At 28.3% G+C, this 21,152-nt stretch overlaps 1 protein-coding gene across 1 annotated transcript in view; it reads left to right on the top strand.

Annotated features, from left to right (window-relative positions):
- The window catches only part of LOC100204523 (cytoplasmic aconitate hydratase), a 70,469-nt gene that overhangs the window by 24,046 nt on the left and 25,271 nt on the right, over window positions 1-21,152 (top strand). Inside the window, exons 5-6 of the mRNA XM_065811249.1 lie at window positions 14,433-14,502; window positions 14,595-14,657. Coding sequence (XP_065667321.1) covers window positions 14,433-14,502; window positions 14,595-14,657 — 133 coding nt within the window. The remainder of the gene's footprint in view (window positions 1-14,432; window positions 14,503-14,594; window positions 14,658-21,152) is intronic.

Here is a 21,152-nt window from a genome sequence, read left to right as displayed (position 1 = left end):
ATTAAAGCATTTGTAAAATTAACATAAAAAGTATGACGAGGTAAAATAATTTACCAATTGTTTAACATCATTTCAGTAATTTACCACTGACATAGGTCATATTAGTGTAAGGCAGAACCATTTTTCTCAACATTCCTAATTTCAATACAATACATTTTTAGTTACTGTCACAAAATAATAACACTTCATTTTGCTTTAAATTGACTAAAAACTAAAGCTAAATTCTTGTTATATTTTTTATAACATGAATTTTAATTAATTATTAAGATTAATATGAAGTTAACTTATATTTTACAGGAGTTAGTAATTTTTTGGTATCCCCTTTACATTCGTATACATTCTTTAAAAAAGAAAATTGTCTTTAAAATGTTAAATGCACACAACTAAATAAATTTATTAAAAATAACTAAGCAATTGAGTACAAATACCTTTGAAACAAAAAAAAAAAGTTTACAATCAAACATGTGTATAACAAAATGAAAAAAATATGTAAACTTTGATCTTTTATAATGCATTAATGCATCATATGACAAACCTAAAATAAAAAACAAATAAGTAGACATAAAAGAAAAAAACAACTGGAAAACAATTTACCTGCTTTTCGGTAGCCTGTTGTCATACTTAAACTGCTGTCATTATGCAGTTTGTCGGTGTTGTTTTATGAAGACATGACAATAGATTTAAAATATTTTAATTAAAAAGCAAAATAACAAATGCTTCAAGGAGCCAAACTATAAACATTAAAGATAAAAAAATCAAATTGAGATACAAATAAATTGTTTTGGCTTATAGAAAATTTTCAAAGCAGTGAGCTCAATAAATTAAACTACCAATTAATTATTTTTAACAATAGAGTATAGCATCATTATATTATGATAATTGGGTAATGAATCAATTTAACTATATTTAAGTTTAATTGGTGAAAAACAAATAAAATCTTAACTGAAAAAGACCAAAACAAATCAAATATACAACATATATTATTAGAAAAAAATTTCAAATTAAAAAAAATAAATTACAAAATTAAGAAAAATAAGAATAGATCACCGAAGAAAAAGCAGCAACAAAAAGGTTATAAATATCTTCACTGATAGAAGGCATTTACAACCTTTTGGTTGCTGTTTTTTCTTCTGTGTCTCCTAACACCCCGGTATGAATGAGCCCTCCATTTGAATGAGGGCTCATCCATACCACCATTACTACAACACTTATTAAAGGACCACTCCGAGAGAGGCCCTGGGTGTTGGGAGCGATATTTTCTGTACTGTTCAAATGTTAACAAGTCTAAAATTACAAAAGCTCTCAAATGTTAACGACTTTAAAATTATGAATAGAAGGATATAAAAGTTATAAATATTTGCAATTTTATTTAATCAAAATATAAAGCATAACCTCACCATTTTCACAGGATAAAGAGGATGCTTAAAATATTTTTAAAAAAAATGAGAGTAAATTAAAAAGGGTTAAACATGTAAAAAATTTATTTTAATAAAAATATGAGTAAAACACGAAAGGTTTAAAAATGTCATACTTATATCAAATAGTTCTTTTACCTATTGCATTTCTCCATACAAAATAAATAAAATTTAAAACACAGCCCTACCAGTTATGCTTCTACCAGACATTAAACACAAAAAATATACCTCAGAATAATCGATAAAATAATATTTACATATAAATGAATATATAATTATAATTTCTTTACCTATTCCCCTCATATCCTCCATAATGATGTCTAAAGTAAGAAAAAAGATAACTGAAGCTAAAACTAACTAAAAGTAAACTAAAAATAACTATAAACTAAACCAAAACTATAAACTAAAATAAACTTTAAATCTTAATATCTGTACCTCAGAAGACAAAGGTCGGTTGTCCAGTTTTTTGTGAAAATGAGTTGTGTATGAGACCTTCTTAGTTTTTTCAGTATCTACAGAAGTATAAAGACTGTTGTCCTACGACAATGTGAACAAAGTTAGGTCAATGTAAAAGGTCTGGTGTCCCCACAATGTTCAAAGGAAAAACGTCTATTGTCCAGAAATGACTTTTCACTTTTTTTATTTACTGTTTTATTTAATTTTTTTCAAAATTATATTTCATGTGCTTTAAGACAAATTAAATAAAACACAAAAAAAGTTACATATTTTTAACCATCAAGAATAAGCCAATAAATACTAATTATTTACTATTTCCTCTCTCCTTAAATAGAATATACCTACTTGAAAGATATGATGAGATGTAATAGAACAGATATAATAGAAACATGCTTTTTTAATCATCAAGAATAAGCCAATATATACTAATTATTTCCTATTTCCTCTCCTGAACAATTTCTAAAATGTGACAACTGACCTTTGATTTCTGAGGCACAGATATAAATGCTTCATTTATTTAAATTTACTAATCATAATTTATACTTAGTTGTTTGTTTATTTTAACTTTTAAGATAAAGCTAAAGTACTTGAAGTTTTAAAATTCCAGTTACAGTTTAAAGAAACAAATTTGTATTAACAAACATCTAATAGCAAAAACACTGACTTATTTCACTCTTCACTTCTTCTTCTGTGTCTAAACAATAAAAGCACTAAAATGTATAGACGTTATAATATCAACTTAATTTTTTTTAAATAAATTCACTTAACTAATGTAACTAATACCTTTATTAGCTCACTCTTGATCAACTAAAGAAAATAAATCTTAATTAAACTTATTTGATATAAAATGATAAAAATCTGTCTTATTAAGATTTTTAAATTTCTTCTCTTTATTATTGGCAATATAATTTTAAGTAGGATCTAAGTTCTCGGGCTTATTGTATAAAATTATAAAAACCTTCTGTTTTACTTTAAAGTCAACAATAATATTTAAAAAAACATTTTGGTTACTTTATAAAAAATAAAAATCCTTTTCAACTTACTACCTCTCTCTTCATTGTTGTCAACTAAACAGAAAAACAAACAAACAATTGATAGTAACAGGTGGTTACTAAAAATCCGGACTAACTTTAACTGAATTTTAAATGCCACAAGGTAAATCTTGTTTTTAGATAATTAATAATAATTAAGAAAATAATGATGGCCAAGCAAAAAGAGGTAAGAAAACGAATTTACGAGTTCTATTTGAATAATAAATTGCTAGGTAAAAAGTTCACAGTAGCTCACTTCAATGCTGAAAAAATTCCAAGAAGCACTATTCATGATATAATCAAACGTGTTGAGAATGATTCTGGGCACAAAAGAATGCAAGGAAGTGGTCTTGTGGCCAAAATCATGACCCCTAAGGGTACCAAGCGCCTGAAAACCATATTTGATCACAGTGACCGAGTTTAGATGAGGCAAGCTGGTCAAAAATATGGATGCAGTCATTCAGATATCATTAAAACTCTTGCCAAGTACACTGACATCAAAAGTTATACAAAACAGGGTATACCTCATCAACAAGAGAACCAGAATGAGCGAATCAAAATCGGCATTGATCGTCTTTATCGTGATTTTAAAGGAAAATCAGTCATCCTTGACGACGAGTCTTACTTTATGCTGTCACACTCAACAATTAATGGAAAAAGCACCTACTACTCTAGCAACAGAGACAAGACTCCACCAAGTGTTAAATATCGCAAAAAGCGCAAGTTCGAACCCAAGGTGCTTGTCTGGCTGGCCGCTTCTGACAAAGGTATTTCAAAGCCATTTTTTGTCCCCAACGGCCTTGCAGTCAATAAAGCCATCTATGAAATTAATTGTATAAAGAGAAGATTAGTGCCGTTCATCAACGCTCATCATGCCAATGGTAATTATATATTTTGGCCAGACCTGGCGTCATCACATTATGCCAAAACCGTGACCAACTGCTATGAGACTCATAACATCAATTTTATCAAAAAAGTTGACAATCCGCCAGCCGTACTGGAGTGTCGTCCAAGACTTTTGGGCTATTTTGAAAGGCAAAGTGTATGAGAGTAACCGGCAAGCAAAAGACATGAAGCAACTACAAATCAGAATAAAGCTTTCCCTGAAAAATTGACCTTTCCCTTGTATTTTCACTTTTTGGATCAACTCGTGTTAGAGTTGGCCGAATCTGAAGAAACAGGTTCAAGACAAACTTAATTAAAATAAAATAAATAACTAAAAACTCTTTTTTTATATTTTTTTAATGATAGTTTTATTTAATCTCTACCATAAAAACTATGGGAGTAATTGCCCATGAAAGTTTGTCTGGATTTTTAGTAACCATTCGTTAAATTTTTACTTTGGTGGTAGGTTATTAAGTAGATTAAATAGATCTTTTATCTATTTAATCTGCTCTAACAGTCTACAACCTTATCAATTAACTATAATTATTTTCTTCAACTCAGTGTAATTTAACATTGATATATTTTTTAAGTAATTAAAAAAATATAAAAGATAGTATATAAGATTTTAAAAACCTGAAATTTTAAACCTACATCAAAGAAAAAAGATATATTAAAAAGTATTTTTTTTCCTTTTTAAAAAGTAAAAATGCTTTTTAACATACTTTCTCCATTAATACTGTTGTCATTTAAACAGAAAAGCAAACAAATATTTAAGTCGATTCTTTCTTAAATCTACTTTAATTACTTCAAAATTTAATCTTTCTATATTGAATTAATTTACAAAATTTTTTGTCTAAACCATTTTATTATTATAAAGTTAATTTAAATCAACAAAAATATACAAACTGCATTTTATAACATTTAATTATAACAAAATGGAGCAAAACTTACTTCTTAATAATTCAGCGACTAAAAATAAACATATATTTAAGAACTAACTACATAACATGATACGAATCAGTAACATAATACACATTTAAATAAATACAAACCTTCATCGTCAACAATTTGGAACATTCTATTAATTCAATATAAAAAATAAAAATAAGTATGCTTAAAAACAAATTTAATAAAGATAATACACATGTTAAGATATAAAAAATGTAAACGATTAAAATGATTAAATAGAATATAACCTACTTGACAGATATGATGAGATGTGATAGAACGGATATAATAGGAACGTGCTTTTTTAAATGTCTGGAAATTCTAATCTCAAAATTCCAGAACAGAAGAAAAACTAACAGCGCACAAACTAAACTGCACGTCACCAAGGGTAACAAAAAAGTAAAAGTGCATTTAACTTTGGCATTACATTATTACAAATTACATTATTATTTGCATATTCAATTAATTACATTGTGATTAGCAATTTTAATCAATGCCTAAAATTCAATAATATATTTTTTGTACGCATCTAACTCATTACGCAACGAATTAGTTTATTTACTAATATGTGCAGTAAACATATCTGGACATGAGAGCCTATTTGTTTTAACTTCATTTTTTGTAAATGAGTTAAATACAAATTTGATATTTATGTCGCATATTCCGTCTGGGCGATATAGCCTTCTAATCGTTATTTATTGTAGTTTAACAGGAAACCACAATCAATTAAGTCTTAAATTCATTTTATGACCCAAAAAATCTTAAAATAGTTTTTTTTACTATACTATCACATTTATACTTACAAAATACTATCACATTTTGCTACCAAAATTGTTTTAATCATAATTTCATGTTTGTAAATCTAGCTGCCGCACCTGGGTCTTGTTAAGTCTGCTTAACACAGACATTTTTACAAACAATTTATTTATTTAACAACACATTTTTACAAACGATAGTTTGCTACCATTTACTAAAAATTCCCTTTGTTACTTGAAATTTAATTTTCTTGAATATTTTGACACTAATAAAGAAGTTCCTTCCCTCTTTTTGCTTTAATGGTGGACAGGTAAATAGAGTTATTTTTATGAAGAATAATCAAGTTTTTGATAAAGACCTTTTACCAAAAAATAAAATGTAAAACAATGATTTACATTTATAAGAATTTTTTCTTTCTTTCCTCAAAAGTGCTGCAAATGCAGACTAAGCTAATTAATAAGTTAAACACATTAATAAAATTTAAGTAACTCGATATTTGACAAATGCGCAAAACTACAATATTCTCCATGTTTTTAAAGGTTTTTAGTTATGACCCCCCATTTACAAAGATCCCTTAAGATATGTACAACAAATTATTAGGCATAAAATAGAGAAAATATAAAAAAAATTGAACTAATTGCATATATTTATATCATTTTAACCAACAAAAGTTTACAATAAAAGGAAATCAAGTTGTTTTTTTTTTGTTATAAATTGTATAAATGCATCATATCGTAAATCTAAAATAAAAAAGTAATGGAATTATCATATCATAATTACAAAAAAAAAAGTAAAAAAAAATGAAAAAAAAACACCACATAAAAACTGAAAATCGATTTACCTATTTATAGTAACCTATTTTGATATTGCAGTTAATATAAACATTTATCGAAAATGTAGCTATAAAATCTGTTTCGAAGTACAAAAGGATTAACAATACTAAAAAAAAAAAAAAAATCAAATTTAGATATAAATTGCATTTTTAGCAAAATGTTGTCTTGGTTTTTAGTAAATAAATAAAAGCAGTAAGTTCCAATAATGAAAATACCTATTATTCATTTTTAACAATAGACACCAACAGAAAGGTAAGCCAAGCTGTCTATCAACACAAAACATCACAACAATAACACATAGCAATAGTACATAGCATATTTGTACCCTTGATCCTAAAATCTAGTGAAAATAACAAACTAAATTAAAATATGAAAGGCAAAATTAAATAACCAATTTAGAGTTGACTATATTTATCTTTTTACTAAACATTAATAAAGTATATTTGTTTTTATATTCAAATTAGTTATTTAATTACTTCAAATTTAGGACATTAAAGCACCCTAGATTTAAAGATTAAGATTGTATATTCTCTCATAGACATTACGCTAAACATTAACAGACTTTATTATGTGTTTCCAAAATAATTAAAAAAGGCTAGACAACACAACCTAGCTCTAAAGCAGTAACACTGTCTGGCACTAAACGCTGCCAAGTCACACCTTTGCTATAAGGCAAGGTTATTAATCTTGCTCAATATAATGCCAAGTCACACCATTTTAAAAACAGAAACAACATAATTTAAACATATATACAACTATAAACAAATATGATTTTATATAACACATATAAACACATTTTATAACAATATTAAATGACAAATATATTTATCAAAAACTATGAAAAAAATAATAATAATAAATAAAGTTATACATACAAAACGTGCTCACAACCTACAAACAGTCAATTTTCGAAATGAAAATCTAAAGACTATAAATTAAGAACATTAGAAAATATAACATTATTTGTGTAACACTTTTCACCTACCATACCTTGAATGAGGTGTTTATCAATTTTGAAAAACAAACTATTAAATGCTCTAGTTCTTGAACATGCAACATATAGTTGACCATAAGACAAACACAGTTTTTTGAGATATACCCCAACTCTATCAAATGTTTGACCTTGACTTAATAAATGAAAAACAATCTAGAATGTTGATTTTCTACACTTGGTTGCTCATTTAGTGTAGCAAGGATAGCATTACATACATTTAATTGATTGACATTGCAGCCGTCTCATTTGATTGGCTTCGTCAATAGATTGTTGAACATTTTCATCAAAATTTTCTAGATTTAAATCTATAAACTCATTAATAACAGGCAGATTGTAATCAGCCAGTGTTTTACCACTTTGATTAATGATCTTTTCAATTTGATAAAGAGTAGCTTGTTCAGCTAATAGAAGTGGGACTGAGCGGTGAATGAAACCTATCATCATAAAAGCTTTGCATGTATCCCAGAGATGTAAAGGATTGTCAGGTTCACAAAAAGTCAAAATTATTAAAAACAACTGTCTAATTTGTTTTGGCATAGGGGTTAAAACTGCCTCAAAAAGAGTATTCTGCCATTCAGTTTCGTCTTGCAACAAACTTTTTTAAACACATGCTTCACAAAACGTTTCAAAAACAATACCATTAACAGTACGCACATCTTCCCAAAACGTTGCTCCTTTTGCCTGCAAAAGTAACAGTCTTAGAAAAAATAATTTTCCAGTTGGTTTAACTTTATACATTCTTAATATTACCTTATTACCACCCCTTTGTCTAACCTTCCTTTTACAATGTTTATCATCAAATATAAAGTGATAAGGAATGTCTACATATGAATAGTAATGTGCTCTTTCATTTTCAGTATTTAATATAAACCATGCCATTAGGTGCGTATCACGTTGAGCTGCACCATCTAAAGCAATTTGTTCTGCTCCTTCTCTAAAATACACTAATTGATTTTCAGGTAGATGAACTTTAAGGCATATAATAGTGTGTGACATATGACTTATTGGATACTTGAAAATTCGCCACAATGCTTCAGGTGCACTAACATAACGACAATCTAAAAAAGTGTTTACTTCATCATGATAAATTTGTTCATTTATTAAAATAATGGCATAGTCATGACCTTTATATATATATTTGTACAAATATTTAACAGCCTTAACAGACATGCAAGCTTTAACATTGATGTGAGCTTGATATTTCTTTGATAACCATGGATTGTAAAGTACCACTCAGCGGTTATCTAAATTTTTACCTTTAATATTGATAACTAAACCATTATCACAACGTCTATAACGTGGATAACTATTATGAACTGCTACTGTGTTAGCATTATATTCTTTAGGATAGTTTTTGCTACACACCCCATCTTTCATGCAGGGAGAATTTGGATTCAGTACGCCACATGTACCGTGAATCATGCAAGTTTTAACAACATCATAAAGATCACGATTAACAATCGGATCTGGAATTTCTGCAGATATAAAATTATTGATATCATGTTCTGTTTCAAGCTTATCATCATTTGCAAAGTGAAGTAAAATATGAACATGTGGCACGCTTTTGAAAATCGAAAACCTAAACATGTGTTACAACTTTCCCTAATACACCGTGCTTAAAAATGTATTGAGAAGGTTATTTAATTTGAGTTTAAATACTTGAGTAACCAAGTCAGGTCTATCATTTGCTGTCTGACCTGGATATAAATTTTCAGTTATCTCACGCCATTTTGGGTTGCAAGTGAAAGTAATAAAAAGATCTGGTTTACCATACTTTTTGATTATAGCCATAGCATCTTTAAAGTTTTCTTTTAAAGCTCTAGGACTTCCTACATAAGTTGATGGCAAAACTACAACACGCCCTGGTTTAACATTATGATCATTTCCAAGGTTGTTTACATGTTCATGTAAGGCATCATACTGCTTGCTTCTCAGTTTGTTTTGGTTATTTCTGATGAAAGCACTGGCCTTCAATTTTAACATACACATCATATTGCTGAAACAGTTTTTTGCCATAAAGGAGTGAAGAAAAAAGTTGTCTAACAGAAAGTTTATAATTGTAATACTGAGATAATGTAACATGATTTCTAACCAATGTAGCACGTTCAGGGTTGTGAACCAATTGATTATGCCAACCAGCATCACCCCTTGGAAAAAATAGAGGATAAATCATAGGATCTAAGTTGGCAGACATACTTGATATAGTTTTAAGAGAATGACCTCTTGGGTAAATAACAACTTCCCTGGAAGCAGGTGGAGTATTATCTTCGCCAACAAATACGACTGCAACTTCATTATGTGAAGGGAGATAATAGCGACGTCTATCTTGCCCTTCAAGTAAAGACATTTTTACAACTGACACTGAGTGACCTTCTAGAGCTGCTCGATGAATTTCTTCATCTTCCACTTCAGCCATGTTTTTAAATGCAAGAGCAAATTGGTTCGCTTCACTAATAATAGTTTGCGATCGAAACATTAAATCATTTAAGCAAAAATCATTACCACGTTGTTGCATTCTAAAATTTACTGCTGCAAGTGGATCATAGATGTATAGTTGACAATATGTTGGTAGAACATCTTGATTTGGCCTAAGATTACCTAAATCATGACCACATATTCTAAAACATGGCGGATCATGATTCATGGGTTGAACTACATTAGCTTTAAATAAAGCAAAATAAAAGCATTATAATTTCTAATATATTTAAAAAATTTCAGATTGGCATTTCCATCTGCATAATTTCCTTTAAATAAATCTTATGGAAATAGTGAAGGCTGCGACAAAACTACCTTTTCATTATGGCAACATAAAAAATGTGTTTCATCAGGAAATTTAGCACCGCAATGCTGACAAATATAATTCATTTCTCCTAAATAATTATAATCTGGAATAGTATTACTTCTTGCTATACAATGCATTCTTTCGTATCTAGCAGCATATCTAGTATTTTGTTGACTAATAATTTCATCTCGCCTAAGCCTATCTCCTTCATTTCCGGATGATTATTTTCAACTCGCCTATCCAAGCTCTCCTCATTTGGGTTCATATTATTTGTTGCTTGCCTTGCAGCATTTCTAGCATTTTGTCGATTATTAATTTCATCTCGCCTAAGCCTAATCTCTTTCATTTCTGCGACTATTAACTTGCCTATTAACATTTCCATTTTCTAAACTAATATCTGCTTCTAGCCTAATATCATCCATTTAAACTTACTTTTAATTAAAAGTAGTAACAAAAAATCTTAAGACTCTGGAAGATTGTGATCTATCCTATATAATTTTTTCTACTCTAAATAGCACACACAAATAATTTTTATATATAACAAACTGTCATTTAAAATAAATTATAGAATAATCTTATGACTTTAAAAATATATATATATCAGCTAGAAGATGTTTGAAAAAAATTAACTTAGCAAATAATAATTAAAAAAATTATTAAAAACCTGCAATTCTAATAATAAACATACTGCTAACACAGAAAAATTAAAAAAACGTTGTAAACCCTTTTTTGCAAACTTAAATACTATTTCTTCAAAAAAATTATTAGTGAATGTTTTTAAAAAATTCACAAAACTATACAATATTTTGTTCTTCTATACCAAATAAGTACATCATCTGATAAATCTAAAATAAAAAATGTAACAAATAAATAAATAAGAAAAACATTACATAAAAAAAATGAAAATCAATGTACCTTATAGAGAAAAGCTGTTGTGATTTACTAGAGTAACACCTGATGACTAAAAAATGAGACAACTTTAAAATTGTTATTATAGCCATAGTTACATAGTTATCAAATTTAATTTAAAATAAATTTATAAACAATTATATGATACTTAAAAAAATATATTTATTGGTTTTCAATAACATCATTAAAAGCAATTCGACCTAGGCGAACTGAAGTCATTGAGGCATAACATTTTGCGACTTCCGGATCCATTTTGTTAAGAAAATTCACGATACGCCGTTTGAGTTGGGGAATGCTTGTTGCTTGCCAATTATCCTTGTAGACTAAGCGTTTCAACTGACCCCAAAAGTCCTCAAATGGTCGAGCTTCTGGTATGTTGGGTGGATTTTTTTACCTTTGGCAGGTATTTGATGTTATTGGCATCGAGAAAAGAAACCACTTCATTTGCATAGTGCAAGCTAGCTAAATCTGGCCAGAACAAGTTCTCTTCATTTTTATAATGTTCATCAATGAAGGGTATTAACCGCTTGCAGAGACATCCGATGTATGCTTGTTTGTTGATTGCCTGGCTACTTTCAAAAAATATTGGTTTTGAAGTCCCTTTGGGCGATATAATCAAAGATACTAGCACCTTTTCCTCATACTTCTTCTTTCTTTTGAATTTGACTTCGCTAGTTGTAGATGACACATCGCTAGAATAGAAGCCATCGTTGCCAGCCAATGTTGTATTCGCATTTGTGAAATATGATTCGTCATCCAAGACAAAACCAAAATTCCTAAAATTGCGATATATATGTCGACACAAAGGTTTGATTCGAGCTAGTTGGCTTTCGCTTCGATGTGGAATCTTTTTCTTCTTGTAATATAATATTCGTCTTATTTTTAAGAATTTTAGATATATACGATTGGTCAAAATCAAATCTTCAAGCTACTTGACGTTCTGAAACACCGTGATGATGATGAAATTCCTTTTTCAATTGGTCTATGTGCTTTTTGTCCATTTTTTTCGCCTTTGGACCGCTTTCTTTTTTTCGTTGATAGCCTAAATTATTGTCTACACGTTCTAGAGCACGATATATGGTCGCTTTTGATGCTCTTTCATCTAGAAAGTGTTTTACTGTGAAGATTTTTGGCTTTTCCAGATGCGAATTTCTAAATTGGCAAATGCGTTTTCTTAGGTCTTCTTGCAAACTTGTTTTATATGGAGCCATTTTAATTAATATTTTAAAACTATAATATAATTTTAATAGAGTATTAAATTCCCTATAAATATACTAATTTATTTCAATTGCATGATTATGAATAGCATACATAAATTGATTTAAATTTGTCTCGTTTTTTAGTCATCAGGTGTTAGTAGTTGTTAAATATTATTATTTCATGTTAGCTTTTAGAAAATAATTAATGCTGGTACATCATGATTCCAAAATATTTATAGCAAAATCATGTAATAAACAGCACAAAAGACAAAAAATCAAATTAAGGTGCAACAAATAGTATAAATGGCAAAATAATTTGTGTTAGCTTTTAGTGAATGATTAAAAGCAGTGATTTTTAATAATAAAATTACCTATTTATCATTTTTAACAATAGACACTAACGTGAAGGTAAGCCATATGTCTATGAACTTCAAAGATAGCAAAAAAACAACATCACAGCAACAGCACACAACAATAGTACACACCATAAGTTAATATAATATGCATACACATAACTTAAGTAACATAACATTCATATATAACAGAACATAAGTAACAACATTACGCAAAAATGTTATTAAAATACATTTTAAGAATGTATTTTAAGAATAATTAATTATAAAGGCTTGAAAACACCTAGAACTAAAGCAGTAACAATTTGACACTAAACACTGCCGTGTAATCCTATGCTATAAGCGCATCAGTTGACTTGCAAGGTTGACAAATCTTGCTTTACATGTTTTAAAAATGTAAACATTGTTTAATTTGGTAAACATTGTTTACCAAGTCACAGCACTTTGAAAACATGGAAACAACATAATATAAACATATGTAACAACTATAAACACATTATATATATTTAACCTTCTGTAAACATATTTAAATACATTTATAAAACAATTATCAACCCTCAGAATTAGGAAAAATCAATCTTATAGAGGTCGGCATCAGGTCGGCAAAAATTATTTAATACTAGAGTCTGACCATAAAACATAGAAATGAGGTCGGCAATAAATTGCCGACCTCAAACACTTTAAGGTCGGCAGTTAGGTTGGCATTGCCAAATGTTGATGCTAATTCCGAGGGTTGAATTATATAACACATATTAACACATACACACACAATACAAAAGCACTTTACATTATTATAAAAACAAATTGATAAAACAACAATAAAGCACATATTACCACATAAACATACTTATCAAAAAACCATATATGCAAACAATAAACACGTGGAAACAAAAATTTTAAAAATGACACGAGAAAATTTAAAAAGATTCAAAATAAACAAAATATATATATACAAATGATACTCTTTACCTTCCTTTTTTTTTCATAAGAACTGTAATCCTCATAACAAAATTTAACCTTTACATACAATAATATGTGACATGTCATGTCATTGTTGGCACAAAATTTTAATTTATTTTTCTAAGTTTTCTAAAAAAGAACAAAAATAGTTAATAGCATCACAGAAATTTCAAAGAAGTTATAACCAATTTTATGGAAATAGCATTAGTATAACTTTTTGCATAAAAAATAATTAGGCCTCATCCATACCCCTATTTTTCTTCTAAAAAATAAAATATAAGCTCAATAAAAACAAAACTGTTGAAAAAATAATAAAGCTAAAAGAAAAACTAAAACAAACAAAATGTAAACGATTTAAAAAATCAAAAGGAGTGATTCTTTCTACTTAATATCTAATAAAAATGTTATATAAATTATAAAATATAAATTGCTAAACTACTTTCTTTACTTACTTCAATTATAATATGATCTTAACGATAATTATTTATCTTAATATGATTCTTTATGTAATATTTCTAAACTAATAATTAATAATTAAATTCCAAAAGGTAAAAAGTTTTAACTCGCTCAAGAGATCTTTCTCCAATGACTGCCTGCATTTTGAGAACGCACTCTTTCAAAGCCTAGTTACTAATGAAATGATGTCAGACGTTAACTGTAGCAATTATATTATAGATGAGACCTTGCTTCTTTTATTTGTCAGGAAAAAAAAGTAACTTTTCTTAGCTTTGGTCACATGATCAAATGTTGTTTTTGGCGTGGTCACTTTTACTAACAAAATTTATGACCCCCATAGCGGGTCCAGGGATTGAATGAGTTAAAATTTAGTTTAAAACACATGTAAAATAAAACATGTGTTACATATTTTATTTTACATGTGTTTGTTTTATGAGTTTTTTTTATATATTTAGTACTGACTCCCATAAAAAAAATCAAGAGATGGAGTTTGAGAGAAACAGAGAGTTGTTTCAGTTTTTAAAGGTGAGAACATTTTCAACTTATTATTAGTAAGTTATTAAATACGGGCTGAAAGTAAATTTTCAATAAACGAAATAAATTTTCTTTTCTCTTAGTGGAGCTCAAAAGCTTTTCAAAATTTGCGTATTATTCCCCCTGGTTCTGGATTTGTTCATCAGGTTTTGACAACTCATTTATTTGTTACTATGTATTTAATTACCAATAATTAATTTTAAAATGATATTTTACTTGAAATTAAATGAGCACACTAAAGGTTTCTTTAGATTTCATATTCATATTGGAGTTTTAATAATTTTTATAGTCTCTTGTATCGATTAATTTCTAGGTTAATTAAACTTTCCAAAACAAATTATCGAGATATTATCATAAAACTTTAAAGTTTTCAGCAAAAAAAATTTTTCTTGAAGATAAGTTCCGGCTCTTTAATTTTTTTGTTTGTTTAAATCTCCTGGTCTGAGTAATGTGCTTTTGTAGTTAATAAATGACATCAATGCAAAAATGTTCTTTTAAATAACTTATAATTGAGTTATAAACATTGTTAAATTTCTTTTTTCCATTTTGTAATAAATTTTCATGTAGAAGAATGCCTTCATAGACAATCTTTTGTGAAGTGTATAATAACCAAATAAAAATAACAAAAGCAATAATAATTCTTTAAAACTTATATTTATTTTAAAATCAAAACTAACACTAGCACTATAAATATAAGGCATGTAAATTTTTAAGATTAAAAAATTATCTTGGTATTTGTTAAAAACTCTGCAAATAAAATTTTATAACCAAAAATACAATTTTGTGTGTGTTGTGTGTGTGTGTGTGTGTGTGTGTGTGTGTGTGTGTGTGTGTGTGTGTGCGTGTGTGTGTGTATGTGTGTGTGTGTGTGTGTGTATGTGTGTGTGTGTGTGTGTGTGTGTGTGTGTGTGTGTGTGTGTGTGTGTGTGTGTAGATTTAGTAAGAAATAAATTTGATTACATGTTAATTTAATAAATAAAAGATAATTGCTATTTTCCTAATAATGCCACTTATGTTAATGATCCAATAAGTATTGATACGGTTCATTTTTCCATGGAGTCAGTGTATAAAACCCTAATGGGAATTAATCCAAGTACCATGTTTGGTCCTGATGGTTTATCTAATGCAATTCTTAAAAAGTTAGCTCATGTTTTATGTTTTCCTCTTTCATATATTTTTGAGACCAGTTTTACATCAAATGCTTACCTAATCAATGGCGCAAAGCTTTCGTCTCCCTAATTTTTAAAAACGGAGCAACATCGGATCCTAACAGTTATGTATCAATTCACATATAGTTGAGTATCTAAATAAATATAACATAATATCTCCTTGTCAGCACGGTTTCCTCAATAAACGTTCTATGTGTACGAATCTTTTAGAATCTACTAACGATTGGAGTATCGCACTTGACAATCATCTGATTACAGATGTTATATATATTGACTTCCGAAAGGCGTTTGATTCCATATCACATTCAAAACTAATTTTTTATTTAATATTTTACTAATTTAATATTTAAACTTTCATTATACAATATTCGTGGTAATCTTTTAAAGTGGATTTCTGCATTTCTCACCACAGATCTCAACAGGTAAAGATTGGTAGTGCTTTATCAGATCCAATTCGAATTGTTAGTGGTGTACCAGGACCAACTTTATTCTTATTATTTATAAATGACTTATCATCTGTGGTACACAATCTCGATTGTACAATAAAACTTTTTGCTGATGATATAAAGTTATACAGTTCATTTCGCGATATGAATCATAGCCATGATTTAACTATTGCTCTTGATAGGATAATTATTCGGTCAGATATTTGGCATATGCCACTTGCCAGCAAGAAATGTTTTGCACATAGATTAGCACTTTTTCCATTGCATAGTATTAGTTTTAACTACAAGTTAGGTGATTGTATTCTAGATTGGATATCTAACCCAAAAGATCTTGGAGTAACTATGGACTCCCGCCAAAACTACAAAAAACATATTGCCAGAGTCATTCATGTTGCAAATACTAGAGCATACCTAATCTTAAAATGCTTTAAAACTCGCAATCCTATTATATTAGTATGTGCATTTACCACTTATATAAGACCAATTCTTGAATAATGCTCTCCAGTTTGGTCACCACACCAAACTATGTTAATAAAATCTATTAAAATATTCAAAAAAAATTGCTAATCTTAGTTGTTTAAGCTGTTCTAGCCATTTACAGCTGCTTGGTATGGATTCTCTGGAGCTCAGACATTTAAAACATGATTTAGTTATATGTTTCATAATTTGGTTTGCATAGATAAAAATTTGTTTTTCGAAATTACCAATAATAAATATACCCGTGGTTATACTTATAGGATTTGCAAGCAACAATGTTAACTCGACATTCGCAAATATTGTTTTTCTCAATGAGTTGTAAATATCTGGAATAATCTGACATCAGAAGCTGTAAATGCTGATAACATTTGTATTTTTAAAAATGAAATAAAATCGTGCAATTTCGATAAACATTGTGTCTATAAAAAATGATTCATGTCAAAAAAAATGAATGAAATCTTGAATGTTTCTATTATAAACTATATTTGTTCCATATGTACTTTGTTTTCTTATTTAGGGGCATATTGTCAGTATCCATTTACTGGACCTGTATGTCCTTTAGAATATGTAATTTTTAAATTTGTTCTAATAAATCTTTATTTATTTATTTATTTAATTGAAAACGAAATATTCTAATAAAAATAAAAATAAAACAAAGTAGAAAAGAACTAAAATACTTAATGTAGCGCGAACTAAATAGTTTTAAAAACTCTGCAGTGAGTACAATTATTATTCAAACCAGATATTTTTACTTAACTTGGAGTTAAAGAGAACTTAGAGAGAGAAGCAGAAAAATTTTTATAAGTTATAAAGTTAATTTGAAAATCTAAAAATTAGAAGTTGAGTTAAATATAAATAATTTATAAGTCTAATAAGTCTTCCATCTTTATAAGATATGAAACAAAAGGTTAAATCAGTCTGTTTAAATAAAAAAGTTAATTATTTTCATGTGCGCATTTTGTTAAAATGAGACAAAATGAAATAAAATGAAGCAAATCAAAATAAAATGAGATAAAATGAGATGAATTAAAATTTAGCAATAATTAGAAACTTTCTTTAAAAACTAAAGTTTTTATCATACTATGGAATCTTATATCTTCTAAATATGTTGTTAAAGTTTATTACTTATATTTTCATTATATATTAAAATAAAAATGATAATTATAAAGTTATTAATAATAAAATTTAACAAAGCTTCTTTTTTTTTGAGGAAACATTTTTTCAGATGCTAATATTTTAAAACAAGCATCATAATTGTAGTATCTATAGACTCAACAGCGTTTCAATTGAAATAAATTAATACAAAGAGCTTGTAATCTAGTCAACAAAAACAAAAATTATAAGTTGGTAATTATGGGCGATTTTAACTATCCTGATATTACTTGGGATAATAAAGTCAACAGTCTTAAAAAGTCGAATGAATCTTGAAGTATTGCAAATACCTGATCGACTCTAACACAAAACATAATTGAACCAACGTTTTCAAAAATGTTTTTTTTTCTCGTTATTTTTACAAGTTGTCCTGAATCTTTTTATTTTCTTTTTTTATGTTAAGTCACTACCCCAAGGCCATGAAGGTCACCACAGTCGAGGAGGCTACTTTATTTGTCGTTAAAACCCTCTCTCAACTTATAACAATAATTGGACCACCACTTGGCTCTACAAGTTGTAATCATTTACATTCTTCAATAAGCTTTAGCTAAATATTTGAAATAAAATTTATCACAGTATGTCAAAATGAATTAAAACAACTCCATTTGAAAAAAGGTGAAAAAAGTCTAAAGTTTGAAAATCTTTCCAATGATATTGATGACATGTATAAGGTGTTATTACCTGAAATTAATTTAGCTATGGTCAAATTCATTTCTACTCAAAAAAATGTAATATTAAGTACTAAATGTATATCACACTGGCTGACTAATACTTTAAAAACCCAAATAAGCAAAGAACTTTTCATCGATATCATCTCCAGTAGTTACTCCACTAGGACTCCAGTAGTTACGCTCTACCTAGTAAGTGACTACGGCCCCGGCCCCGCCCCCAGATAAAAATAAGACTTTTTTCAAACCCGGCCAAGGCGAAACTTTAAGATTAAGTAGAGTTTGATAGCCAGGGCTAGAAAAAAATTATAATTCTTTATATATTGTAATTTTATGCTTAAATTTTCTATTTATTAAATACTGACATATATTTATATATTTTCAAACTCTAATTTACTTCGAACAAAATTGCAAACAACCACGATTAAGTTATGAGTTACTTTAAAATAGAGAATAAGTAAAAATACTAGGAAATGGTTAACTGAAAACTTAGGTCTAAGTTGTAGGTTGTATATAAAAGAAAAACATTAAGATGGCTAATTATTATAAGGTTTTTTTAATGTGCAAAGAAAAAAACTGGATTAATGAAAGTTTCTATAGCATGAAGGGACAGATACAGTAAAAGGATGCAACTTGTTGAATAAGAACCAAGCAAGAATGAGTTTTGGTTTATCGTAATAGAGATGATAGCTCGTTTAAGCATTGACCATGATGGTATTCGTAAAAAAAAGAAAGAAATGCAACCTTAGAACAATAGGAGAGTGGCTCAAGCTTGACAGTTAAAGCAGGTCTGATTACATTTACCATGTGCTTTTAGACTTTGCCTGAGAGTAAGAGGGTTGTTCTTCATCAATAAAGGATTGCCAACATTATTGCAATATTTTTTTGCAGTAAATAAATTTTTGTTGTCTACCAAAAGTTGTGGATTAATAAGTCCAGAATTTAAATCCATAAGCCATTGCAAGCCTTAGGCTGTTACAGAAGAAAGATCAGATTAAAAATTTCTCTGCTTTTTCTAAGATCAAAAAGTGAAGATTTTTTGTCAAGACAAAAGTATAAAGTTGAATTGTCAAATTCATGTAAAATTTTCATGAAGATTGATATTGTAGATAAGAAACAATACAGGAGCTAAAGTAAAACCTTGTTGTACCTTTAAAGTTGCTTGAAATAAAGAGTGTAGGCCTTCAAGAATAACTTTAATACTGCAGTTAGAAAGCAGTAATTTAATAATCTCAAAACCTTTATATAAAGAAACTAATAACAGAGTAAAGACTAATCGTAGGATAGTTGGAGCAATCAAAGTGTTTTCTGGAGTTTTGAAAAATCGAAACCACTTATTTAGCACTTTTTAAAAGTGCTAAATAAGTGGTTCCGATTTTTTTAAACTTTTTATAGAGTTAGTAGTTTTATAATTAGCAATCTTTTAAGTTGTCTGTCAATCGTCTTGCTCTATAAACTTCATCTTTTCTCTTCCAGTAACTTTCAACTCTAATAGTGGTTGCTTGCAGCCTTGATGGAAGCAAAGATATAAAAAAATTATCACAAAAGTGATACAAATATTGCAAAAAAATTGACTGATTTGTTACTATTGAAAAACTATATTGGTTGTTAGACTATAGCAGTCTACAATTTATTTCTTAGTTTCACAGATTATTTCTGTAGCAGTTGTATCTATAATAAATAACAACCAATATAGTTTTTCAATAGTAACAAATCACCAACGTAATTTTTCAATCATAATTTTTTAATATTAAACTTTAACAAAAGTTTTGAAATAAAATTAAAAGCATGTAAGCAGAAAAAGGAAAGCATGACTTGCGTCTCTTCTAGGTTTAGATAAGTTCCTTTATTTGATTGTTAAACAGCACAAAAAACATAAAAAATGAGAAGCCTCCTTAACTATAGTGCCCCTTGGACCTTGGGAAAGTAAAAATGTGAACATTACAATGTGCAGTCTAAATTATATTGATATGTATGTACTTAAGAGTGTAAGAATATAAATATAGATATGTACATCCTTATAAACATATGCAGTATGTCAAAAAAGTCTATCACCCCCTGATGATTTTTCAATAAAAACAAGTTTTTATATGCTTAAATTTAAATTTTTGACCCCAATTTTCTTTTTTGATATTGAATTTATATCAAAAAACATTTTTATAACAAGAATTTAATATTCTTATACTTAAAACAAAAATTATCCACTAAATTAGAAAAAGTCTCAAAAGTGAATCACCCCTTAAATAATTATTTGCTAACATAAAATTAATAGTCTATTTGTGTGTCTTTTGCCTTAATGACTGCTAGATATCTTTTAGGCTTTGAATCTACTCAGTTTTTAAGCCATTGTGGATCAAATTTTTCCCACTCCTCAATGAAAATTGTCTTTAATTGCGACAAAGTAGATGGTTTTTGATCAGCTACTTAAATTTTAAAAGACTCCATAAATCTTCAATTGGATTTAGGTCTGGTGACTGAGGAACCCAATTTAACATTTTAATACTGTTTTTTTTTTAACCACTGAGTAGCTAACTTTGATTTGTGTTTAGGAACTGCATCCTGTTGAAAGATAAAAATAGGAGATAAGCCAGCCCTTCTGGCACTTGATCTCAGTTTTCATAATATCAGTATAAACCTCTTTTGTCATTATTCCGTCAATGAATTCGAGTTTGCTAACACCACTCCAAGCAAAGGAGTCCCAAACCATCATTCGACCTGTGATAAGAGGG

This window comes from Hydra vulgaris, chromosome 12 (assembly GCF_038396675.1).
Source record: "Hydra vulgaris chromosome 12, alternate assembly HydraT2T_AEP".
NCBI classification, from domain to species: domain Eukaryota; kingdom Metazoa; phylum Cnidaria; class Hydrozoa; order Anthoathecata; family Hydridae; genus Hydra; species Hydra vulgaris.
This window is presented reverse-complemented; position numbering and strand designations above follow the sequence as displayed.